The sequence below is a fragment of the Microcaecilia unicolor genome, chromosome 11, assembly GCF_901765095.1.
Source record: "Microcaecilia unicolor chromosome 11, aMicUni1.1, whole genome shotgun sequence".
NCBI lineage: Eukaryota > Metazoa > Chordata > Amphibia > Gymnophiona > Siphonopidae > Microcaecilia > Microcaecilia unicolor.
Window position 1 is genome coordinate 194,185,072 of NC_044041.1, and position 26,882 is coordinate 194,211,953.

A 26,882-nucleotide genomic window follows, 5' to 3' on the forward strand; every position below is an offset into this window, starting at 1 on the left:
TTTGTATTATCAGCTCCTTCCATGTGCTTAGATGGTAATGGATGCTCACACCACCATAGATCCTCTCAGGTTAGGAGAGAACATGAGCTCCATGTGCTCCATGTGCTGCATGTGCTGCATCTGCCCCCACAGGAAGTTGCATAGCTGTGTGACCTCTCTAAGTAATTCACATCAGAGGTCACAGAGTAATCACAGAGAAATAATAGGTGACAGGCAATGCATGTAAAATACAATTACATTCCAACAATTCCACTAGAAGTCGGCCCTTGCAGATCACCAATGTGGCCGCGCAGGCTTCTGCTTCTGTGAGTCTGACGTCCTGCACGTCAGACTCACAGAAACAGAAGCCTGCGCAGCCTTCTACATGTGGAATAACAACATTCCATGTAGAATCTCCAATAGTAGCAACATTCCATGTAGAATCTCCATTAGTATCTATTTTATTTTTGTTACATTTGTACCCTGCGCTTTCCCACTCATGGCAGGCTCAATGCGGCTTACATGGGGCAATGGAGGGTTAAGTGACTTGCCCAGAGTCACAAGGAGCTGCCTGTGCCTGAAGTGGGAATTTAACTCAGTTCCTCAGTTCCCCAGGACCAAAGTCCACCACCCTAACCACTAGACCACTCCTCGCTCCCAAAGAAAATACTTTTATCTTGAGATGGTATATGTAAATTGCTTTGATTGTACCACAGAAAGACGGTATATTGAATGATTACCCTTACCCCTTGAGCAGCGGTACAGAGATATTAGATAGGAAAGCAGGTTGGTATTAACCAGGGGTATCCAACCTCAGTTCTCAAGGGTCACAACTTAAATCAAGATTTTGGGATTCCCCTAATGAATATGCATTAGATCTATCTGCATGCACTGCCATTGCATGCAAATAGATCTCATGCCTAGTCAGCCTGAGCCCTCATGAATTTGGGTTATCAGGGTTTCCACAGTGGACACCCCTGGTATAAACAAAAAGGCCAACCCTACGCTTTGAAGAGACATCTAAGATATGAGAGAGACTTTGGCAGAGAAGTGGGTTAGTAAAAGTTAGGGGGATTTGAAAGGGGTGTGCTATAATGTTTAAATTAGCACTGCCTCAAATCTAAGCAAGTATTCGAAAAGTTAGTATTGAGAGAGCTTTGAACAGACCGAGAGAAGTATTTGTAGTGGATAAGGAGTTGGCAGGTTTAGAGACAGAGAAAGGTGAAGGTGCTGTTGCCAGGTGGAAGGATAAAGAGTGGTGAAGGGGATTTTGCAGCTTTTTTTTCTCCACTCCCCCCCTCCCCCAAAAAAAGGAAAGTGGCTCAGAATTGTGAATTATTGGGGGAGGGACAGAAGGGCCATCAAACTATAAAAGAAGCGATTGTGCCCATATGTGCCAACTCCAGGCTCCGCTCATTTTGCCTTGCCTCACCCTACGCTTGGAACAATCTTCCTGAACCCCTACGCCAAGCCCCCTCCCTACCCATCTTCAAATCCTTGCTTAAAAGCTCACCTCTTCAATGCTGCTTTCGGAACCTAACCTTTCGAACATATAGGTTGCCCCAATCTGTCTGACCTTTCAGATTAACTGTACATTTGTCTTTTAGATTGTAAACATCCAATGAAACACTAGTAGATCAAACAAGTACCTCTATCCCTCCCCCCTCCCATATCGATGGTGCTGCTAATATAGCCCAACATTTGAAGCAACCCCTCCCCGCCTTGCTGAACTTCAAGACTATCCACAGGAATCCAAGGGCCCCTCAGTAAAAACTTGATCATCTCAGCACCCTCCCACTAGGTTCCACCCCCCAGATCCATTTCCAGTGGTAATGGCCATGCGTTAATTTCCCCATTTGTGTGTGAGTGGACCCCTACCACCACCAGGCAGTACAGGATCATGTCCACTGTCTGCCCCAAACCCGTCACCAGCAGTAACAAAAAAAAAAGAATGTTATTTTGACTTATTTACCTGCTAGATTGTACACTTGTCTTTTAGATTGTAAGCTCTTTGAGCAGGGACTGTCCTTCTTTGTTAAATTGTACAGCGCTGTGTAACCCTAGTAGCGCTCTAGAAATGTTAAGTAGTAGTAGTAGTAGTATTACATATAGCAGTGATTTAACCAGAGCTGAGATTGTGATGTCATAATGCCTCATTCCACCAATGCCTAAGAGCCAACCTCATCAGTGATGTCACAATGGCTTGATTGTCCTATATTTGTTTCACTCTTATCTATTAGATTGTAAGCTCTTTGAGCAGGGACTGTCTCTCTTTGTTAAATTGTACAGCGCTGCGTAACCCTAGTAGCGCTCTAGAAATGTTAAGTAGTAGTAGTAGTATTACATATAGCAGTGATTTAACCAGAGCTGAGATTGTGATGTCATAATGCCTCATTCCACCAATGCCTAAGAGCCAACCTCATCAGTGATGTCACAATGGCTTGATTGTCCTATATTTGTCTCACTCTTATCTATTAGATTGTAAGCTCTTTGAGCAGGGACTGTCCCTCTATGTTAAATTGTACAGCGCTGCGTAACCCTAGTAGCGCTCTAGAAATGTTAAGAGGTAGTAGTAGTATTACATATAGCAGTGATTTAACCAGAGCTGAGATTGTGATGTCATAATGCCTCATTCCACCAATGCCTAAGAGCCAACCTCATCAGTGATGTCACAATGGCTCGACTGTCCTATACTTGGCCCACTTCCCCCCTTAGTTTCAGTCTCTAGTATCCAGAGCTGAGATTGTGATGTCATAATGCCTCATTCCACCAATGCCTAAGAGCCAACCTCATCAGTGATGTCACAATGGCTTGATTGTCCTATATTTGTCTCACTCTTATCTATTAGATTGTAAGCTCTTTGAGCAGGGACTGTCTCTCTTTGTTAAATTGTACAGCGCTGCGTAACCCTAGTAGCGCTCTAGAAATGTTAAGTAGTAGTAAGTAGTAGATTGTGCCCATATGTATGTCACTAGTCCTGACTTCCACTCCTCTGTAAACATTGTTAGTAACCCCACACCTCCTCTGTGATCTTCCGTTTCCACAAATCACAGGAAATGGGAAGCTACCAGCTGCAGAATAACTTTGCAGAAGCAGAGACAGGATTTTAAGTTGAGGGGTTTCCTTGCTACGGTTTCAGAGTGTTAACGCTGAAAAATGCTGGGCAGCAAGACAAAGTTACTGGCTCAAACTTGTACCATCAAGGCACAGGTCAAACTTAAAACGGAGAATCCTACGGCCCTTAGAATTACCTAAAGTAACAGTTCTGCGTCTTGCGTTTCACAAAATACAGAAAAACACACCCACAGTTGTCCAATCATGCTTGCCTTGCAGTGCAAAATTGCTCATGCATGACATATTAAGAGGGAGGGGATGGGTCAGCTGAGTGATTCTTGGGTTTTTTTTTGGCTTAAATACAAAAGTAGCCTTGGTGTGCCCTTACTGCAGCAGTAAAATGGCTGATTTTCTATATTTCCTTTTATTTATTTATTTGTAACAGTTATACCCCGCAGTGGCGTACCAAGGGGAGGGGGGTGGGTGCGGTCTGCCCTGGGTGCATGCCGCTGGGGGGGGGGGGGTGCCGCGCGCCTGTCCGTTACGTTCGTTCTGTGCTGCCTCTGCCCCGGAACAGGTTACTTCCTGTTCCGGGGCAGAGGGAGCATGGAAATGAACGAAGCGGACAGGCGCGCGGCGTGCACCCGGGGGGGGGGGGGGGGGTCGCGCTGCACCCGGGGGGCGGGGCGCATCGGCGATCCGCCCCAGGTGTCAGCCCCCCTAGGAACGCCACTGATACCCCGTGCTTTCCCATTTATTAGTAGGTTCAATGCGGCTTACATAATATAACAGGTTTACAAAATAACATAGAATGGATAACAGATGAAATATAGTGCGTAAAGAGGTGAACAATTAGATGTGGGTAAGGGAGGAGGGTGGTAGAGGTAGGGAGTGGGAAGAGGGTGTATATTGGGATAGTGTGTTAATTAAGGAAGAATGTATAATGAGGGCTGGAAGAGGGATGAATTCAGAAAGGATTAAGTAAGGAAGCATATTTCAGGTTCTGTCTCATAGTCTGATCCGGGTAGTGCAGATGGACTCCTAATTTAAATCAAGTCATTTGTATAGGCTTGCTTGAATTTTAACGCTCATGAACTAATGTTGCCATTAAAAAATATTAGTGCCAACAGCTATCTTGTAGTAAAGGGTTCATGAGCTAATCCGATAACACACGGTAACGTAGCTGCTCTGCTTTGTACAGAAACATCCACTCTCTGGCCCTAGACATGCCCCCCTCTGGCGCCTGAATATTCAAACCAATGGACACTATTACCCAAACCCAGGAAAAGGCGATTTGCTAGTAACATACTAGATCTGCCATTCCCCTCTGCTAAAGGCGTCAAATTCAAATTAATGCATGTACTGACTCTGCCCTACTTAACTGCAAAATACTGGAATAACTTACCGACTCGATAAGGACCATATCGCACCTTAAGATAAACCACAAAATGTAAACCTCAACTTGTAACCTTAATGTTGCCTCCTGCTCGTAAAGTAAATATCTTTTAGCACACGGGTTGCGCACCCAGATCAAGAAATTACCACAGGACGCCTGCGTGGAGTGAGGAGCCCTTCCAAGATGTGGTGAGTGTGTGCTAGCCCTTACCACAGATTAGTAAAAAGACCCCTTCGTTTCTGATGCTGTCTAATCAAGGTAGTTGGATAACAGCACACAGCATAAGCCTATCCGGCCCATTATGTGGGCTGAAGCCAGTAGGCGAAGCTTGTCACCTATCAATTACATTGTTTTTGGTGTACCAAGATGGCCGCAACTGCATTGGTGAGAATTAAAACCTCTTGGGTGGAGTGTGGCTGCAGTCTTGTGACATCATGCCACCTCATGTTTATCACACACACACCACCTTTATTTGGTCTGGAGATGAGTACATCTCCTGTAAGCGTCACAACAAACATCCAATTCAGTCTCCCTTTCTTTGGTTTCTACTTGCATCCTTACCCTTTGCCTCGGACAGCTATTCAAGCAACACCTCACCTCAATCCCATCCCTAATCATATCCGAATTTTATTTTATTAAACAAGTCAATAAAAGGAGCAATTCTCAGAACTATGGTCATGTCCAGGGCAGAAAATTGCAGTGGAGGATAAGTCCCAGCAACCAGTAAGACAAGAAGTATCCCAGAATGCATTTGGTGACAGCTGTGCATGTTGTCCAGCTCAGCAGCAAGTTTGGCAGTGGGTTTATCGAATTTCCTTTCCCAAATTGTGCAGGCCGGCATGGGCCAAGGGATGCAGCAGCCCTCCTATTCCACAGGGCTGGCTCGTTGTCCTGAAGCAGGTGAGCAGAGAACCAGTACAGAACAGGAGATGATGAACCCAGGAACCTTGTGAGAACCTAAAGATTCCAGAGTAAGTAAAATGTCAGTTTCAGGGCAGTGATTCAACCTTGCAAAATTGATATTATTATTAATATTTTTAGTTTGGCACTTTGCTCCTGTTCCTCTGTGCTTCCAGCCAAATCAGAACAGGCCCCTGGTAGACTACAATGCAATAAGCCTTCATCTGTAACTGCCCAGTTTAGTGACCCCCACCACAACCCTCTTAGCTGAGATACTGCAGTGACAGTCCTTGGCCAGGGGCCATAACTCACACTCCTTCCATAACCTGCTACCTGTGCCAATCAAGTCCAGTCAGTACAACTCGCTCCTTAAGTGACCGTCAAACTCCCTTGGCCCCACAGACTAAGCACTTGCTGTAGGAGACCTAACCCTGGCCAGTCCATAAAAGCTAAGTCTTGGTCAGGTTAATAAAGCAAGAGCTGTTTTCATAGCACTGATTGCTGCATGATTTCAGAATTTAATGTCTGTTTAGTACGGTCTGTACCAGAGCTGGTGGTTGGGAGGCGGGGATAGTGCTGGGCAGACTTATACGGTCTGTGCCCTGAAGAACACAGGTACAAATCAAGGTAGGGTATACACAAAAAGTAATACATATGAGTTTATCTTGTTGGGCAGACTGGATGGACCGTGCAGGTCTTTTTCTGTCATCATCTACTATGTTACTTAAGACCCTGAACAGAAAATGGCCCTTAAGAGAGACCTCCATGGTCTCAGGGCTCTTTGGAATCATCTGGAATGGGTCCGATTGTCCCGCTGAGTTACTCAGCCTTCCGTCCTGCACTGTATTTCTACTGTGGCTCCAGTAGCGGGGAAGGCTTTACCAGTAGTGGCACTGTGAGTTGAAAAAGATCATGCAAGATTTTGCAAACTACTGAAAGCCTATTTGAGCTGGCTTATGGGTTCTGTCTAGGTGGTTTTTACAAACAGGGGTGGAAAGTGTGCGTTTGTTTTCACTATTTTAACCATGTTAGTCACAAATAAGACCACAAAACATACTCACCACCAACGCTCTGAGTGACTGCCTTTGTCCGTGGCTCCTGGAGTTACTGAGCTAGGCTCCGTAGCCAGGCTGACGTCACTCACAGCTGATTCCCAGGCAGGGGGAGGAGTAGGGAAACAAGTAGAGCAACTTGCTTCACGTGTTTCCCTACTCCTCCTCTTGCCTGGGAATCAGCTGTGAGTGCGCCACTTGCGCGAGCAAGTGGCAGGTAGCGGCGCATCAAAAAACGACAAGCACGGCACCGCAGACAACCCCCCCCCCCTCGGTGCATCACCCAAGCCCCCCCCCCCCAGTCTAGGGTCGCTGGACATGGGTGGCTGCAGGGGGAGGGAGGTGGGGAGGGGAGTCTTGAGACCAGAGAGGTGGGGGTGGTGAGGGGGGGGGCACACACTCACTCACTGTCTCTCACATACACTCTCTATCTCTCTGTCACACACACAGAGACACTGTCTCTCACACACTTTCTCTCACACAAACACACACACTCTGTCTCTCTCTCATTCTCTCTATGACACACACACTCTCTCTCAAACATACACACTCCGAGGAAAACCTTGCTAGCGCCCGTTTAATTTCTGTCAGAAACGGGCTTTTTTTACTAGTTTTAAATAATACACGGGCAGTCCCGGGGGAGCGCTTTTCGGTTTCGGGTTTACATAAGATTCTAAGGGATTACAGTGGTAGGAAGGATACAGATCGTACATTGCAGCGTTGGGCTAGTGACCTCCAGAGACCCAATTTGACCATAGACTTTCAGAAACGGACAGCCAGGATTCCTTCCTTGTCAGGTAGTGCAATATTGCGAGAATGCCAGTTTCGAATCCTGTATAGGGCATATATGACGAAGCTTCAGGTGTTCCGCTTTGGAGGAGTTCCAGATCCATTGTGCTCCAAATGTGGGAAACAAGAAAGCACATGGTTTCACTCCTTCTGGGAATGTCCAAAAATAAAAACGTTTTGGGGGCAAATTATAAATTACTTGGAGTCAGTGGTGCACAGTAGGGTTCATCCCTCTCCACAGGGGTTTCTACTGGATAGGTTTGAAGTATTTGCACAACATCCTAAGGGGGTCCGACAGTTTTTTCGTAAAGCGGGCATTATAGGGAAGAAGCTTATTTTGTCTGGGTGGATGCAAACGGAGCCGCCGGACTTTTGGCATTGGAGGAATCGCCTGCATGAGCTACTCTTACTAGAGCGTAGGGTGGTGGGGTCCTCCCCAAGGAGAAGGAGAGCATTTTTGGAGATATGGGAACCCTATATACAATCATTATCATCCAAAGCACGCAGTTTCATCTTGAACCGTATTTGATCCGTTTTTTTTTTCTGCATGATTCTTTCTTCTTTGGGGGGGAGGGGAGGGAGGGTTATGGAGGTAAACAACTTTCACAGGGCAATTCTCACCAGTTAGTGGTAAGGTGGGAAGGCACACCTTGATGGAGCAATTATTTGGGGCCTATTCGTAGGGTTGGATGACAATAGGAACAACAGTGGACTACAAAACAGTATGGGTTCTCAAATTTAGTTGCATAGCCATTACGAAGGCTGCGCATCATGCAATGACATCCCGGAACATAGCTCCATAAAATAATATAAATGTTGGGTATAAAAGGGTGAGACTTCTTTTGAAGACATCCATACCCGCGCACCTGTTCTAAGAACTGTATTAACTAAAATATTGTTCAGTTTTATAAAAGGTTTAAAGTAAATGTTACACTTTATAGGCGAAAAGGGGAAAGATGGGGGGGGGGGAGGGGAGGTTGGCTGGGAGAAAACTGAAAACCACTTGACACTGGATGTAACACCAACAGTTGTTTGTTGTATTAGTTATGTAATCAATATTATTGACTGAAAGGTGGTAAATATATATCTTAACCTGCATAATATGTCAATAAACGGATTTAAACATAAATAATACACTGAGTACAGTCAAAATACTCAAATATATAGTCATCTGTTAAAAGGAAGGGGAAAGCCTCAGAATTCAATTACAGCATACCATTGCTTCTTCAAGGCACTTAACAAAATAGTTTGATTGATGTATAGTCGTGTACAGTCTTTATTGGGTTAACCCCGGGCAATTGGTTTGTTGTAAGGTTCTCACTTTGTTAAGTTTTAGGAGGAAAAGAGTTTTTTTAAATCATCTGATTTTCTCATGTACATGTGAGTTTTTTTTACTATGATTCTTTTTTCTCCTTTTTGGGACCAATGATAACAACTTACTCCTAATTTGATAGTGGTTTTGTAATACTACATGGAGCTCTGAGGTTCCTCTTTGTGGTAATTGATATCACGGATTTCGCAATTGGAATCCTGTATCTACAAAAGGGGAGACACCCACAAACTAATTTTTCAAACTTCCTTGAGTATTTGGATTACAAATTGATTGTTTGAAAATCCCTGTTTGATTATAGAGTTTATGAAATAGTTTATGTCATCAGTATTCAAAAAAAACAAAAACCTTCCTTTAAAATCTATGATTGAAAATCACAAAATATCTGAAAATTTGCTCTCAAAAATGAAGTTTCCTTAATTTTATATTTTGCAATGCTGCATCAGGGACTATCCCAGACAGATATTTGTTTCATAGGTTACATTCCCTCACTGCTATTAACTGCACATATATATCTTAACCAGATAGGTTATCTATAAAATGGTATCATTAAATTAAACCTGGATCTTCCATACAGCAGTGCACAGCAAGGGCGGATCAGCTATTCCTGAAGCAACATTGGGAACATTTTCCTTTCTACTACAGAGCCAGTTCAACAGATAGCTTCAATTAATGCTTCTCTGGTTTAGTTTTGTTTAAAATTAAAAGCTTCCTTCATGATAGGAAGAGATGTGTGGTTTTTTTTTTTTTTTTTTGGATTTTTGTTGGTTTGGTGAACAGTCAGGAAGAGTAAGGACACAGAAAATGGGAAATTGCATTAATAGTGAGGGTTTGGACAGGGTCATGGGGGGGGGGGGGTTAATAGACGGTTACTTAATTAGGGTGGAGTGTCATCAGAGTTCAGGCACTCTGCTAGAGCAGGGACTTTTAAATACTGCTGTGATAGTTGAAGATTCCACTATTTATGTTTGTGACGCAGCTTTGCAATATAGTTTTATGTTAGAGGGTCATAAATGGATTTCAATACAATGTGAAAAGCAGTTTATGAGGGATTTTGGAGGGGGGAGGGGGGAGGAGAATGCTGGAGAAATGTTTAATGGTAGATTGTTCTATTCTACGAGAGTCGCACACACATTTGTACTGTATATCTTATCTGTATTTGTTATTTGGAAATGTTCTTTCTGAAGTACCATCAATAAAACTGTTGGAGACTTTGGGGGGGGGGGGGAGTGGGGAGGAAGGGAGGGAAGAAAAATGTAAAATGTTCTTGGAGAGCAAAGTTAATTGTTCTATTTCTCTGTGTTAGCTTGCAAAATGGAAGTTGTCTCTTCAATAAAATATATTTAAACATAAAAGCTTCCTTCTGAAGAACAAAAATAGTCCTGATTTCTGTCCGTTTATATCTGGATTCATAGATATAAAAAAAGCCACATAGGCTATGACATAAGAATAGTTATACTGTGTCAAACCAATGGTCCATCTAGCCCAGTACCCTGCTTCCAACAGTGGCCAATGCAGGTCACAAGTACCTGAACCCAAATAGTAGCAATATCTCATGCAACCAATCCCAGGGCAAGCAGTGGCTTTCCCATGTCTGTCTCAATAGCAGACTGTGAGACAAAGGTTACAGGCCTCTCGGCCTACTGCAGGCAGGAATTTTAAGAAAAAAATGAGAGAATCCAAAACAGGAAACTCATTCTAAATCAGTTCAATGTTTCTTTAAAAAAAAAAAAAAAAAAAAATTATAGATAAATTTTCCAGTAACACACACGCACCCTTTCTTTCCCACCTCAATCCCAGAACATCTACAGTGACCTACAACACAGATTATGAAACCCCTAAAAACAAAAAGTAACTGCTGGTGTTTTGGGAGCCCCTCAGCACTTTCCCAGCACACATTCCCACTAGCTTAGCATGTAGGCTTGATGCCAAACAGAAGACTACGGGGCTGGTTTAATTCACTCTGAAGACCATTTTGCTTTCAAATAACCGCTTACCTGCACGTGCATGCAGAGGAAGCCAAACAGCAGGAGCGCTGATGCATGGATCACATAAACGAAGACCCTGGAACTGTGGAATCCGGTCGCAGTCTTAACGAATCGCTTCTGCCTCTGCAGCCCCAGCTTCAGACAGAACCAGGGGTCTGCAGCCACGTACATCCAGGTGGCCCAAGAAATCAGCGTGACAACTGGCAACGCCAACAAGAAGTTGGGTATCTGCAGGAGACTAAAGTACCTCAGGAACCCCACGTTCCAGTAGACATCCTGAACGTAAGAGTAAGCTATGGGGTACTTTTGGGAACACCAGCTAGGCAACTCTCCACCTGCTACTCGATACCCCTTATCCAGGGCCAGCTGCAACAAGGGCTTTGGAAGGACTTGCTTCAAGCTGGCATCGGCACTACAGAAAGTCAGATATGCATAGTACTGGAAAAGAGTGAAAGGCAGAACAAGTACAAGAGCCCCCAAGAGGACAGAGGCTGCGGAGCCGAAGACCAGTCCCACTAGTTGAGGCAGCCTGGCTGACGAGCTCAGATAGGACTGGAGGCCACAGGCAAAGCGTCTACACTGGGAGTGAAGGAGAAAGCCAAAATTAATGAGTCCGTTGGAGCGCACTCCTGTGGCCAGCGACAACAAGCAGCAACTAGTCACATGCCACTCGCTCTCTAACTGCCACATTCCGCTAAAGGCCAGGAAGGCGAATAAACTTTCAGAGTATCCGGCGGCCATGAAGACATTGGCTGGCGTAAGGCAATACAGCAGCGAGGCAAGGAAAGCCGTCCTGCGGCACTGAAGCACCACGCAGCCTAGGTGGTAGAGGGCTGCAGCCGCCAGAGTAGAGAAGATGGTATTAAGTAGCACTGCTGAAAGGATCAGGCGGCTATGGAGGCACAAGAGCCCGTGCAGAGGCCAGAGTATAAGGTCAGTAGCCACCCGTACACACAACGGGAACACAGGGAAAAAGGCAAAGTTGTGTTCGTACAAGTAACCGTGTTCCGCAATGAACAGGAAGTGTTCCGCGTCCCAGCGGGTCAGGCCCCCCAGCAGCAGCTCCAGTAACTGATCGCCGTGCCCGGGCACGGACAAGCGGGGAGGGTGGAAGGCATCTGCAGCATGATCCGGGATCAGGAGATTAAACAGCGCCTGCAAGAAATCCACTCACTGTTAAGAAAACAAACAGAAGAACCAGGGGAAGTTAAAGCATGGGACAGTGGCTACTTCTTTAAGGCTCTCAACATCCCTTAAGATCAGTGGTTCCCAAACCTGGTCCCGGAGGCACCCCAGGCAGTCAGGTTTTCAGGATATCCACCATGAATATTCATGAGAGAGACTTGCATGCAGTGGTGGCGGTGCATTCAAATCTCTCTCGTGAATATTCATGGTGGATATCCTGAAAACCTGACTGGCTGGGGTGCCTCCAGGACCAGGTTTGGGAACCGCTGCCTTAGCTCCTCTACAAGGCCATGATGTCTTAAGCTACCTGGATATGTAAATGCAAAACAGCAAGTGTCTTTCTGCTGTATGCTAAAGGAATCGTGTTTTCAAAACTTCTCTGCCTAAGTTCTATGATGCAACAAATATGTTAAGGGTAAGGATGGAAATATAAAAGTTTGTCCTTACCTTTCCTTGCTTTTTTGATTTGTTTTTTTTTTTAATTTTGTAAACTTCTGTAGTTTTTTTTGTTATTTTTTTCCCTCTTTTTGTTAGCTTTTCTGAAACTTAGGCACCCAGGCAGGTGACCTGGGCTTCCGAGATTATTCCAGCCTTGGTTAAGGGTATGTGAGAGCTGATGGGTCGTACCTCATAAGTTTCCTGGTCATTAGTTTCCTGGTCAAATCTTATCACATGATAAAACCACAACAGATTATGTCAAGAGTCAATTTTAAGTTAGTGACCTACTAATGTGTCTACCAAAAACATTCTGAGTTGATCGGACGAAAGGGGTTTAACTCTGAAACTGTCACAAACAAGCATGGGTCAAACGAACAGGTTTCAACTGGTTTTATATGCCAAGAAAAAAATTTGACTTGAAATTTTGTTTATAAGTGATTTATTGAATCATTGATTTTTAAACTGCGAGGGGCAGAGAAGAGGAATCTCAATGTATGTTTCTGCTGTACTACTTTCACCACAAAACAGCAATAACCGCCTTCAGCCAAGTTTCTTCTGGAAAATGTCTATAGCATTAGAGAATGACACGGGGACAAAGTCTGTCCCCGTCCTCGTGGATTCCGTCTCTATCCCCACCCCATCGCCTAAAGTTCTGTCCCCATTTGCAGAAGCCTTGAACACTTATGATTTTATATTTAAATCTTTATTAAAGTATAAAAAGGTACAATATGCTGTCAATCAAACATATAAATGACAAGTGACCGACTCACCCGCAAATGCGCAGTAGAGACCGAACGTTGAGAGTGCAGAAGTCCAAGCCCTGCCTCCACCAGCAGTACAGCCCAATAGAGAGGAGAGCTTGGACATGGGCGTGGAAATCGGAGGAGGAGGGAGCAGGGAGGGAAGGAGGGGGGCGGAACTGAGGGAAACGGACGCAGCGATGGAGGAGAACTGACGACACGACAGGAGGAATCACGGGAGGTAACGAAAGCAGCTGAAGGAGGACACGACAACGGCGGAAAGAGGGGGGGGGGGCGATGCCAGGGGAGGGGACGGCAGGGCAGAGTAGGTCACAATCGCGGTACACTTAGGAGATGGGTGGACATGGATGGGAGCCCGAGGATGGAGGGTAGGGAAGAGAACAGTTGATGGACATGGGTGGATGGAGCGGATGGGAAGGGGGAGAGGAGGGTTGCTGTACATGGGGGGAGGCCATAGGAAAACAAAAAACTCGCCCGTTGTTACGGGCTTAACGGCTAGTTGTTTATAAATCACAAATAGACAACAATAATAACAACGAGCAACTATAACAACCCTTCCCCCTCCCACCCTCTACCTTTCCAACCCCAACAATAGCTGGCTTCTACTATCCCAAGGAATCCTAATCCACCCTGTTAAAATGTCCAAGGGTACAAAATACAACCCGTTCCGTATGCCCTAGTAGGGGAGAAATACACCCTATGAAGCACTGTTATGATTTTTTTAAATCTGTGGATGAATAAGAAGTCATCAACAATCTCAGGATTCAGTCTAGCTCTCCCGTCTTCCACAGTCCTTCCTGCAATAGACGCTGTCTTCTTAGACGATGTGCTGGTAGCAGGAATGTACAGGATCCCACATGCAAATTTTGCTAGCTGTGGCCAGCGTGTTTGCTTGTTTTTCCAAAATAAATAAATAAATAAAAATATCGTTGTCTGCATTACTCAAACATAAATAACAGTCCAGCTCATTAACAGGCTTCAAAGTAGAAAATGACATGGAGACAAAGTTTGTCCCCATCCCCGTGGGATCTGTCCCTGCCCCATCCCCGTGTCATTCTCTATATAGCATGTCACAGTGGTGTACGGTGAGCTTGATTATTCAGCTGGGCGTCCCTGCGCGCATGTGGTACTGTCTCACCTGCAGTAGCAGAGTCAGGCATCGGGTGCTCAGCGCAAACCTGAACACCTCCCGCAGGAATGGATCCTGTATCTCCAGCAACCTCATCCTTCTCTGGGTGAAGCGGTCCGAGGCAAGATCCCTTTTCCCATCGCTGCCACTATCTACACGGAGGCTTCACCAAGCTTTCAATCCTGAAAGAAGCAGAAAGAGGAGAGGAGGGGGAAGGGAGCACAGAGGTGAAATCTTAAAACTGAAGCTTTGCTCCATAACACCAAGACTGCCCACATCCCAATCCTTTCCCCACATCTTTCACTATTGTCCCACTCTATACAGCTGTGTTATCTCTGTGATACATTATATCATACTTTGTATTATCTCTGTGATACATTGTTACAAACTTTGTATTGTCTCTCTGATACCTTGTTCCATACTCTGTAAGCCGCACTGAACCTGCTATTAGCGGGAAAGAGCGGGGTATAAATGCTACAAATAAATAAATATAATCAAAATCATAAGAAATGGAGGTAGATATCAACGCAACAGACACAAATATTAATCTACTAGCTCCAAACTGACATCAAGAACTACAAAGTGGCACACACATTTTTTTAATGGTTCATGAGAGCATAGTAGAGTGGTTTTACATTAATAAAATTGAAATAATTAGGGAAATTCAACTTAGATGGAGAAAGTGGGTGAAGAGTTCGCTTTGAAAACCTCTGTTTTAAAGTGAACTCTTCATCCACTTCCTCCATTTAAGTTGGAATTCCCTTAATTATTTTGATTTTATTAACCTAAAACGTTGTCGTGTTCTCATGAACCATTAAAAAAAGTGTGTCCCTTTGTAGTTCCTGATGTAAGTTTGGAGCTAGTATATTAATATTTTTTGTACGTTGTGCTCTGCTCCTGTATGACATTTACAGAACCCTCTCTGAAATAAAGGTTGGAGCTGGCCTATAGTGGAAAATATGGATCTGGCTTCTATACCTTGTTTCTTCTTGCTTGGACTATTGCAATTTACTTCTCACTGGTCTTCAGCTCAATCATCTTTCTCCTCTCCAATCTGTCCAGAATTCTGCAGCTCAAACTTATTTTCCGCCAGAATCGCTATGCCCACACTAGCCCACTCCTCAAGTCACTTCACTGGCTCCCTGTCCGCTTCCGTATACAGTTCAAACTTCTCTTACTGACCTTTAAATGCATCCATCCACTCTATGACCCCTCGTTACCTCTCCACTCTCATCTCGCCCTACATTCCTCCCTGTGAACTCCGCTCTCTGAACAAATCTCTCTTGTCGTCCCCTTTCTCCTCCACCGCTAACTCCAGACTTCGTTCCTTTTATCTTGCTGCACCTTATGCCTGGAACAGTCTTCCCGAGCCCATACGTCTAGCTCCATCTCTGCCTGTTTTTAAATCTATGCTGAAAACCCACCTTTTCACTACTGCCTTTGGCTCCTAACCCTACTCATTTGCCCTCCTCCTCCCCTGTTCCTCTTTACCCTGTATTTCCCTTGCCAGTAATGTCTTGTCTGTCTGTTTTACCTAGATTGTAAGCTCTTTAAGCAGGGACTGTCTCTCTCTATGTCAAATGTTCAGCGCTGCTGAGAGGCTAGGATAGGGGAGGGCAAACTTATACGGGGTCTGTGCCGGAGCCGGTGATGGGAGGCGGGACTGGTGGTTGGGAGGCGGGAAATACTGCTGGACAGACTTATACGGTCTGTGCCCTGAGTACAAATCAAGGTAAGGTACACACATATGAGTTTATCGTGGGCAGACTAGATGGACCGTGCAGGTCTTTTTCTGCCGTCATCTACTATGTTACTATGTCTGGTGGCGCTATATAAATGCTATTAGTAGTAGTAGATCTTTAAAAAACACACCTCACTTAGCTCAATAAATCCTTGTATTCAGCAGGGATACAAACAGCATCTCTGAAACTGGAACCAGTCAAAGCAAAATCAGACGAACAACCGAGTGTTCTACGGCAGTCTGTAACCTACTTAAGGCTTGGTTATTTACTGAACTATCAGGGACCGAGGACAGCCAAGGGTTTATTTACTCAGCATGTGGCATCTACCCAGGTGTTTTAGTACACTTATTTAAATATAAGTAACAGGAAAACACATTCCTAGGACATACAGTAGACCTATAAGTTGAAGACTGCATATCAGCGACACTCACACTCTCAAGTTTCTGGCTTGGCATTCTATTGGACCCCACTCGCGAGAAGATTGTGAAAAATTACAAGAGGACCTTACGAGACTGGGCGTCTAAATGGCAGATGACGTTTAATGTGAGCAAGTGCAACGTGATGCACGTGGGAAAGAGGAACCTGAACTATAGCTACGTAATGCAAGGTTCCACGTTAGGAGTCATCGACCAAGAAAGGGATCTCGGCGTCGTTGTTGATGCAGTGCCGTAGCGAGGGCTAATGGCACCCGGGGCGGGTCGCCACTGCGCACCCCCCCCCCCGGATGCAGCACGGCGCGACCCCCCCCCTCTGCGGCGCACCCCCCCCCCGGAGCGCAACCCCCCCCGGACTGCATTCTTACCTGCGGGAGGGCCGATCCGCCCCGAGTGCACGTCACTCGGAGCTGCGTCGGCCCTGCTGGTTCCTTGCTCTCTCTGCCCCGGAACAGGAAGTAACCTGTTCCAGGGCAGAGGGAGCAGGGAACCAGCGGGGCCGGCACCCCACGAGCGCGTGCACCCGGGGCGGACCGCCCCTCCTGCCCCCCCCTTCCTACGCCACTGCGTTGATGATGCGTTGAAATTCTCTGCTCAGTGTACTGCGGCGGCTAAGAAACCAATAGAATGTTAGGTATTATTAGGAAAGGAATGGAAAACAAAAGTGAGGACGTTATAATGCCTTTGTTATGTCCATGGTGCGACTGCACCTTGAATACTGTGTTCAATTCTGGTCACCACATCTCAAAAAAGATATAGTGGAATTAGAAAAGGTACAGAGAAGGGCAACAAAAATGATAAAGGGGATGGGACGACTTCCCTATGAGGAAAGGCTGAAGCGTCTAGGGCTCTTCAGCTTGGAGAACAGACGGCTGAGGGGAGATATGATAGAGGTCTATAAAATTAGTGAAGTGCAATGGGTAGATGTGAACTGTTTGTTTACGCTTTTTAAAAAGACTAGGAGGCATGTGATGAAGCTACAAAGTAGTAAATTTAATAAGAATCAGAGAAAACTTTTCTTCTTTCTGGAATTCGGTAAAGGTGGTTATTTTAGCGGGGTTTAAAAAGGGTCTGGACGGCTTCCTAAAGGAGAAGTCCATAGACCATTATTAAATTGACTTGGGAAAATCCACTGCTTATTTCTGGGACAAGCATCATGAAATGTATTGAGCTTTTCTGGGATCTTGCTAGGTATTTGTGACCTGGATTGGCCACTGTTGGAAACAGGATACTGGGCTTGATGGACCTTTGGTCTGTCCCAGAATGGCAACACTTATGTACTTGGGATTCTGAATGGAATCTTGCTACTCTTTGGGGTTCTACATGGAATGTTGCTACACTTTGAAATTCTGCATGGAACCTTGTTATTCTTTAGAATTCTAGAATCTTGCTACTCTTTGGGGTTCTACATGGAATGTTGCTACACTTTGAAATACTGCATGGAATCTTGTTATTCTTTAGAATTCTAGGATCTTGCTACTCTTTGGGGTTCTACATGGAATGTTGCTACACTTTGAAATTCTGCATGGAATCTTGTTATTCTTTAGAAAGCTAGAATCTTGCTACTCTTTGGGGTTCTACATGGAATGTAGAATTTTAAGGCAAACAGGTACCTTTCTCTTGACTACTGAACACAAAGGCCTGCAGCTCAAATGGCAAAAGTCCATCTTTCTCTTAGTCACAGCATCAGCACTGAACCCTTGTACTGGTTTCATTCGTGGCCTAACTCACAACAGTATTCACTACATCAGTCCAGGACAGCATGGGTAAATGGAGCGGTACCTGCCCACGTATCTACCATGCAGAATCACATGGGGCACGCCAACCAAACCTATACTCAAGACAGGGGGCTCTACCTTCAGATGCATCATCCATGGCAAAACCTAGGAACCTGCATCCCATATCGGGCACATGAAGTAAAGGGAAATACATGACAAACCTTCTCTTCTTGCTCAGCTCGTCACTGGTATGCCCTCAGCATAAGCATGTAAGCACTTACTGCATAGTTTAATGAATATTAGCTGGTTGTTTGTTTTGTTTTTTTGTCTGATACATGGAAGTATGAGTGTCCCAGTTCGAGGTGAAGCTTTGGATCATTTTGGATTTCTGACAATCCCCAACCCGATGCATTCTGGTACCTGTGGAGCTGATGAGCTGAGAGAACGGATAGAATTAGAGTAACCTGGCCTTCTGTTTATTACAGAAACCTGGCTAAACGTTTGGGATGATCCTGTATGGAGAAATCTGATTCCATATGGTTTTAAGGTTTTACATCAGCATAGAGAAGGTAAGAGGAGGAGGGACAGCTATCACTTATAAAGCTTTTATGGATATCTGTATTATGGCTTTGTGTCAAGGCGCAGCCCTAGAAATGTTTTCCTGTACAGTGTCAGATATCTCATTAGAGAAAGAACCAAACTGTATTTTTTATTGTCCACTAGGGAAATGAAAAGATGCCAAAGACGCTTACTGTGACTCTGTAGCTGACCAAGTGTTGAAAGCAGAGGAGTCCATTCTCAAGGGTGATTTGCTGTTCCTACTGGATCATCTACATGAATATTCAACTACGGAGATTCTAATGTTTTTTTTTTTTGGGGGGGGGGGGGGGGGTGGGGAATATTAATATGAAGATAACATCTTATCAAGCTGCTCATGAGAAAGGTCATCAAGTGAACTTCCTAGCCTGTACTAATGCAGGGGCTGATATGTTTAGGACAGAAGACCTAGGGTGGTCTCCAGTTATATGATCCGACCATTATGTTCTACAGTTCATGGCCCATTGGAGAGAGAAATGTCATAGGAATAAAGATAGACAAAAATCGTAATTATGCATCACGCAGAAAAAACAGAGGGAGCGGTTTTCTGGTCGGAAATAGATTCAGCAGTAGAAGAACGGGATAAATGGCCATTATGACCAGCAGACTGCTGGAATGAGATTAGTGAGGTGTATTTGATAGCGTTGCACCATTAAAGATATAGAAGTTTGTAGTGTGAAAAAGTAATCCATGGTTTAATGAAGAATTCTTGAAAATTAAACAATGTAGGAGGTTAGAAAGGACCTGGTTAAAAAAAAACACCTCAGAAACAATGAAAATAAACTAAAGTGGAGAAATATGATAAATCAATACAAACGGCAGATGAAAGATGCTAGATGAAATTATTATTCAGATCTAGTGGGAAGAGAGAAATTAGATACAAAGAAATTGTTTAAATTGGGAAATTTTCTTATAAAACTGGATGATATTATGGTTAGACACACTGGAATACAAACAGCAAATCAATTAGCAAATATTTTTAAAGCAAGATTGAGAATGCTCAATGTGCCACTTTAGGGTTGTTTTTTTTTTTTTACTAAGGTGCGCTGAAAAATGGCCTGTGGTAGTGTAGATGCCTGTTCTGGGTGCGCGAAGAATAATTTTTCAGCGCAAGTGCAAAAAAATTAAAATTTTTGCCAAAAATGGACATACGGCAAAATGAAAATTGCCACGCGTCCATTTTGGGTCCAACACCTTACCGCCAGTCATCGACCCAGCGGTAAAGTCTCACACGGTAACCGGGCGGTATTGATCTACACACGCAAATGCCACTTGGCATGTGCCCAATATGCACGTCCGAAAATAAAAATGATTGTTTTGGACGTGCGCCAAAAATGAAATTACCGCAAGAGCCACGTGGTAGCCGAGCGGTAACTCCATTTTGGCACACGTTGGGTGCACGTTGATGCTTATGCGGCTTAGTATAAGGGCCCCTTAGTATATGGCACCAGCTCAGGGAATTAAGATATTATGATTCTACTCCCACGGACAGAATAAGGCATATGTTTCACCCTATATCAGTTCATGTTTTAAGGAAAACTATTGTAAAATATTCTACTTCTCACTGTATATTGGATAACTGTCCTGCCTTTTTGATGAAGGGGTTTTCTCCCACTTATTTTGTCAGCAGGGGCGTAGCCAGACTTCAGAAGGAGCGGGGCAGAGCCCGAGGTGAGGGGACACATTTTAGGCCCCCCCCCCCGGCGCCAACCCTTTCGACCCTCCCCTTCCCACCGCCACCAACCCTCCCCCGCCGCTGTCACCGTCGGGTACCTTTGCTGGTGGGGGACCCCAACCCCCGCCAGCCGAAGTCCTCTTCTCTGGCGCGGCCGCGTTGCTGATCTGCAAGGCTTTGTTCAGTTTCTGCGAGTCTGACGTCCTGCATGTACAACGTGCAGGATGTCAGACTCACAGAAACAGAACAAAGCCTTGCAGATCAGCCAGCAACGCGGCCGCGCCAGAGAAGAGGAACTCAGCTGGCAGGGGTTGGGGTCCCCTGCCAGCAAAGGTACCTGACGGCGGGAGGGGGGGGGGGTAGAGAGGGTCGTCAGCAGGAGGGGCCAGAGCCAAATCTACGGGGGCCCATGCCCCCGTGGCCCATGCCCCCGTGGCCCCACGTAGCTACACCCGTTTGTCAGTATTAGCCAACTGGACTGAAAATCAATTCAAAGAAGGATTATACCTGGAATATCAAGGTAATATTATATTAACACAAATTACCAAAGATATTAAAGGTAAGCTACATGATGTTACAAACTACCGTCCTGTAGCATAAATCTCTTTCATAGCAAAAGTTATGGAAGGTTTCGTAGCTACTCAACTGACAGAATACCTAGATCAATTTGATCTATTACATGCATCACAATCAGATCTTCACAGAATGTATAGCACAGAAACAGCAAATGGCTCCCTTGTATCTGAAATTAGAAATCATATCAGTAAAGGCAGGCAGGTACTATTACTACAATTTGACCTGTCAAGTGCCTTTGACTTAGTTCAGTGGTTCCCAAACCTGGTCCTGGAGGCACCCCGGCCAGTCAGGTTTTCAGGATATCCACAGTGAATAAATAAAGAGTAAGCCAAATTTTTTGTATTAGGCACAATACACAATATTGATCCTAGTCCTCAATTAATAGTGGAGAACCGGACATTTAAGCTGGAGGAGTGGCCTAGTGGTTAGAGTGGTGGACTTTGGTCCTGGGGAACTGGGCTCGACTCCCACTGCAGGCACAGGCAGCTCCTTGTGACTCTGGGCAAGTCACTTAACCCTCCATTGCCCCAGGTAAGCCGCATTGAGCCTGCCATGAGTGGGAAAGCGCAGGGTACAAATGTAACAAAAATAAAATAGATACTATTGGAGATTCTACATGGAATGTTGCTACTATTGGAGATTCTACATGGAATGTTGCTATTCCACTAGCAACATTCCATGTAGAAGGCTGCGCAGGCTTCTGTTTCTGTGAGTCTGATGTCCTGCATGTACGTCAGACTCACAGAAGCAGAAGCCTGCGCGGCCACATTGGTGATCTGCAAGGGCCGACTTCTAGTGGAATAGCAACATTCCATGTAGAATGTGAAATAGTAGCAACAGTGGAGTGGCCTAGTGGTTAGGGTGGTGGACTTTGGTCCTGAGGAACTGAGTTCAATTCCCACTTCAGGCACAGGCAGCTCCTTGTGACTCTGGGCAAGTCACTTAACCCTCCATTGCCCCATGTAAGCCGCATTGAGCCTGCCATGAGTGGGAAAGCGCAGGGTACAAATGTAACAAAAATAAAATAGATACTATTGGAGATTCTACATGGAATGTTGCTACTATTGGAGATTCTACATGGAATGTTGCTATTCCACTAGCAACATTCCATGTAGAAGCCTGCGCGGCCACATTGGTGATCTGCAAGGGCCGACTTCTACATGGAATGTTGCCCATGTAGAATCTCAAATAGTAGCAACAGTGGAGGAGTGGCCTAGTGGTTAGGGTGGTGGACTTTGGTCCTGGGGAACTGAGTTCGATTTCCACTTCAGGCACAGGCAGCTCCTTGTGACTCTGGGCAAGTCACTTAACCCTCCATTGCCCCAGGTACAAAGAAGTACCTAAGCCGCATTGAGCCTGCCATGAGTGGGAATGAGTACAAATAAATAAAAAAATCTTGGTAGTTAGATAGATTTTTGACTTTTGACAAACATGTTATTGGAAAGGTATTTGAGATACTAAAAAAATTAAGACAGGCGAGGAATTGTTTTCAAAAAGAGAGTTTTACAAATGTTTGATTTTGCCATAAACAGACCACTATAACTGAAATACATGGGCTGCAATATTGCTGATCACAGCAAACGCCAAACGCTGTAGCATACGACAGCCAGATTGATTTTTTTCCTCAGAATTAAAAGCTCAGGACCAGCCAAACAAAAGTCTCCCTTCTTGGAGCTGGGTCACTCAGTAGGTCTGGATGCACAAAGACCGACTGCTTCTACCCCTGCTTCTGTCCTCAGATAGAACTTCATGATGCCTTTCAACCCAGTCTATCACGCAAGACCATACCGAGCTAGAATAGCAACTTGTGCGACATGCCCCTGGTGCTCCCACCCTGCCCACCGTGTTGTTGCCAAGAAGTGACAATGGACAGGGGTCGATTTTGGCACCCCTATCTCCTTTGAATCACTCGCAGAGCCCTTGGTACAGCCCTGAAGGCATGATCCCTTTAAATATTCTCAATATACTATCTTAAAATCCCCAGAAAATGATGGGCAAATTGAATCTTGAGTGCTTGCAATGCAGAGTGATCTATACTTCTGACCATAGGAAATATTAAATTGGCATTAAATGCTCTCCATTAATTTGTCAGTTAATATGTTACTTTATATATACACTGATTCTCCCTCTCCCCATGCTTTGTTTCTTTGTAAAGAGAAACGTTTATTTTACTGTATTAGTACTATTGAAATAAAATAATTGCCGTCATGCATTCTGTCTTTGACTTTGGGAGGAGAGTGGAAGGAAAAGCTGTGCAAACAGTGTTCTTGTGATTTGCAAGGCTGACTATAGAAGAGCTGTACCCACTATTCATCCCCAGGGGGTGCTCCCTGCTCACATTACAAAGAACAAATGTGCAAGAGATGGGCCAACACTTGCCCTTAGCCAATCAGACAAGAAAAAACTGGTCTGTTGTTCAACATACCGTAGATTTGAAACTATTTCTAGGGCTGTGTAGAATTCTCTCCTGGTAACTAAGCCTGGTCCTCCCAGCCCAAGTCAGGCATCCCCAAACTTTCTTCCTGCTCAGACTAAATCCCCCTTTCCCCTGCAATCGCAAACAAACTCCAATTTAGATAGAAATCCGTCCCAGACTTGATTCTCTCTTCCCTCCCTCAATTCAACTTCCTCTCTGAGAGAGGACCTAGAAAACTCTCCATCCCCACTTTCTCAGTCCCCCCCCCCCCCCCCAAAAAAAAATGAATTCAGCACACATCCCTAAAGTTTTCTCAGGTTACCACCCTGCCTTTACACTCAGCCACTGCTCACTTCACACCCCTCCAACACAGACACACCCATAGCATTCACTCTATCTGAAACCTTCTCTCTCCCCCCCCCCTCTCTGGAATCCCTCCATTCACAGCACTCTCTCTATCTGAAACCTTCTCTCTCCCCCCCCCCCCCTCTCTGGAATCCCTCCATTCACAGCACTCTCTCAAACCTGCCTGGAATACACCCACCCACAGCTCTCCAGACCCTTATGGCACTAATTCCACCAATCCCCCCCTCCCTCTCCATTTGTTCTCTTGAACACTCGCCATGCATATTTATTTTATTTGTTGTATCCCACCTTTCCCCCTTATTAGTAGGCTCAAAGTATACTTAAAGCTTGGCCTTTCTTTCTCCCTCCCCCCACAAAGGAATACACATCTTCTTCCTCCCCCCTCCACCCCTGTGCACAACCCAGCCCCCAAAGAGCACACCTATCCTGCTCGCCCCCCCCCCTCCAGGTATACTCATTCCATTCCTCCCTCTCCCCCACCCCAGACGCGATATCAACTTTTGCAAACACACATATAAAAAAAATTATATATATATATACTTTTTTTTTTTTTTTTTTACCCCGGAACCGACTGTTAGCAGCAGAGGAAGGAAGTGGCTGCACGTCAGTCTCTATCTTCCTGCACCAGCATACGAAGCAGGCTGAAGCATTTTTACCTGGGGCTCTACAGTGTCCCGCAGGGTCCAAAATGTTCCAGCCTGTCTCGCATGCAGGACAAGGAGAACCAAGGAGGTAAGCTTGAGACGACATGACGTAAAAAACGTGAAGACAATTAGTCTCCCTTTCCCTCTCCTCAGCGCAGCCGTCATCCCCATTCACCCAAAACAAAGCAAGCAAACACATATGCGCTACTCTGCATCCACTTGTGGTTCTTTATTGTTGGGAGCAACTTTTATTTGATCTTACTTCTATTTTCAAACATGCCGGCTTCTGCAGCATACAGATGTACACAGAGGAAACTGGGTTTTTTTTTTATCGGTTAGAGTAATTAAATTCTTTGTCATTTGGAGGGGCGGGGTATAGGGACGCCCCCTATTTGTGCAGCGGTCTTTTCACCTAGTAAAGGGACACCCAACACAGACATCATGTTATGAGATTCAGGTGCTTAACAATAAGACTTACTATTTATAAGTACAATTTAAAAAAGAAAACATTAGGTTGAAACCTAGGAGCAATTAACATTTTTTTCCTGTGCCTACCTACATCAAAAGAAAACGATGGCCTGTGGGTACGTACTCCTTTTGTTTTGTGGAATGCAATGGTATATTATAAAAATGCATTTGCCTTTTTTTTTTTTAATTACTATTTCACAGGAGGGGGCTTCCTTCATGCAGAAGTTCTGTCCAGATTCAAGTGTCAATGTGCCAACATGGTCCAGTTCAGTACACTATTAGCGACCACGTTCATACAAAGCTAATTATGTTCACTTGTTCAGTGGTTATAAACTCAGGAATACTCCAAGGAAATACGTTTTCATGGCCAGGGTGGGTAGTGGATGCATGGCATCAGCTCCCAGTGGAGGTGGTGAAGAGAAGGGCTGTGTCTGAATTTAAGAAAGCATGGGACAGGCGTGTAGGATCACTTAGCGAAAGGAAGAGATAGTGATGGGCCAGTTGGCTCTAATCTGCCATGTGTTTCTATCTGTACATCTGCTGTCTAGAATTTTGGAAGACAGAAATAAGAAAATAAAAATTAAGTTTTGGATTTACACTGTAGAACTGGTTTACTTTTGCAACATGTGTATGGATGGTGTATTTATGTGATAACTAGTTAAAAAAAGGCCCATTTCTGACAAATTAAACGGGCGCTAGCAAGGTTTTCCGCAGCCACCCATGTCCAGTGACCCTCCTCTCCCCCTGCAGCCACCCATGTCCAGCAAACCTCCTCTCTCCCCTGCCCTCCCTCCTGCCACTTATGTCAAGCGACCCTCCTTTCTCCCCTGCCCAGCGACCCCCTGCAGCCACCCATGTCCAGCGACCCTCCTCTCTCCCCTGCCCCCCCTCCAGCCACCCATGTCCAGCAACCCTCCTCTGGACATGGATCAGCTGTGAGGCATGCCCCCCCCCACCTCGGGTTCTGAAGTTGACATCATAATGGCTACGGTGATGTCAGCCTGATCTACGGAGCCTAGCAGACCAATTCGGAATGAGCCACGGTCCCAGGCAGCAAGTCAGAACGTTGGAGGTGAGAATTATTATATAGGATGGTTGAATAACTGTCTACACTTATGGCATTGGTTTCTGAACATGCAGCTTTCAAACAGGTAGAAAAAGCGATGGCCAAAGCCAAAAGGATGCTTGGGTGCATAAAGAGAGGCATGACCAGCAGGAAAAAGGAGGTGATAGTGCCGTTGTATAAGTCTCTGGTGAGGCCTCACTTGGAGTACTGCGTGCAGTTCTGAAGACTGCACCTACGGAAAGATATAAACAGGATGGCGTCGGTCCAGAGGGCGGCTACGAAATTAGTAAGCGGTCTTGAATGCAAAAATTATAGGGACAGGCTTATGAACCTCAACATGGGCGAGAGGAGACATTTAAATATCTCAAGGGCATTTATGTACAGGAAGAGAGCCTTTTTCAAATGAAAAAGAGCTCTGGAATGAGGGGGGCATTTGACAAAGTTAAGAGGGAATAGGCTTAGGAGTAACCTAAGGAAGTATTATTTCACAGAAAGGGTGGTGGAGGCGTGGAATGGCCTCCCAGTGGAGGTGGTGTCTAGGACTGTTCCAGAATTTAAAAAGGCATAGGATAAGCATGTGGGATTGCTTAGGAACAGGAAGAATTGAGGGTTACAGAGGATGGGCAGACTGGATGAGTTATTTGGCCTTTTATCTGCCGTCATGTTTCTTTCATTAAAGGACAGACTTTTAAAATGTCCACGTGGGTATATATGCTAATCTCAACTTTGTTAAATGTTTCAGACTTGTCATCTACTTGCACCCATGATATAACTGAATTCTATTATTCTGTCTCACTGTATTTTCAAATGTAAGCCACATTGAACCAGAGTTTTGCTTGGGATAAAATGGTATACAAGTAAAAAAAAAATCCTTTATCCTCCATTTAAGGCACTGCCTATTCACAGCTGGATGGTAATGGCACAAGGAAAGCAAGTTTGATTCAGTGAAGACTAACGCAAAAGAACCTGCTCCTTAGCTGGGCTCTAGTATTACTATATTGAAAACACAACTCTACCATGTCTCTGAAATTATGTTCCACTAATAAACTGGCTTTCTTAAACGGATTACATAACCTTTGGCTGCATGACTAGGTCTAAGGACATATTTATTCAATATCACAATTCCTCACGTACAGCCACAAAACAACCTTTTAGGGTGGAAAGTGGTCACAATAAGCT

At 44.9% G+C, this 26,882-nt stretch overlaps 1 protein-coding gene across 2 annotated transcripts; it reads right to left on the minus strand.

Moving 5' to 3' along the window:
- Window positions 1–5,038: 5,038 nt before the first annotated feature.
- PIGV (phosphatidylinositol glycan anchor biosynthesis class V) lies at window positions 5,039–24,175 on the minus strand. Of its 2 annotated transcripts, none has more exons than XM_030218279.1 (4): window positions 24,086–24,175; window positions 14,011–14,183; window positions 10,498–11,643; window positions 5,039–5,386 (listed from the first exon to the last, which is right to left on the minus strand). In XM_030218279.1, exons 2-4 carry the CDS (start codon window positions 14,095–14,097, stop codon window positions 5,105–5,107), a joined length of 1,515 nt encoding a protein of 504 aa, XP_030074139.1. In that variant the 5' UTR covers window positions 14,098–14,183; window positions 24,086–24,175; the 3' UTR covers window positions 5,039–5,104. The 2 variants fall into 2 exon arrangements, with proteins under 2 accessions (XP_030074139.1, XP_030074140.1); XM_030218280.1 differs by having other exon boundaries at window positions 24,066–24,175.
- Between the last annotated feature and the right edge of the window lie 2,707 nt (window positions 24,176–26,882).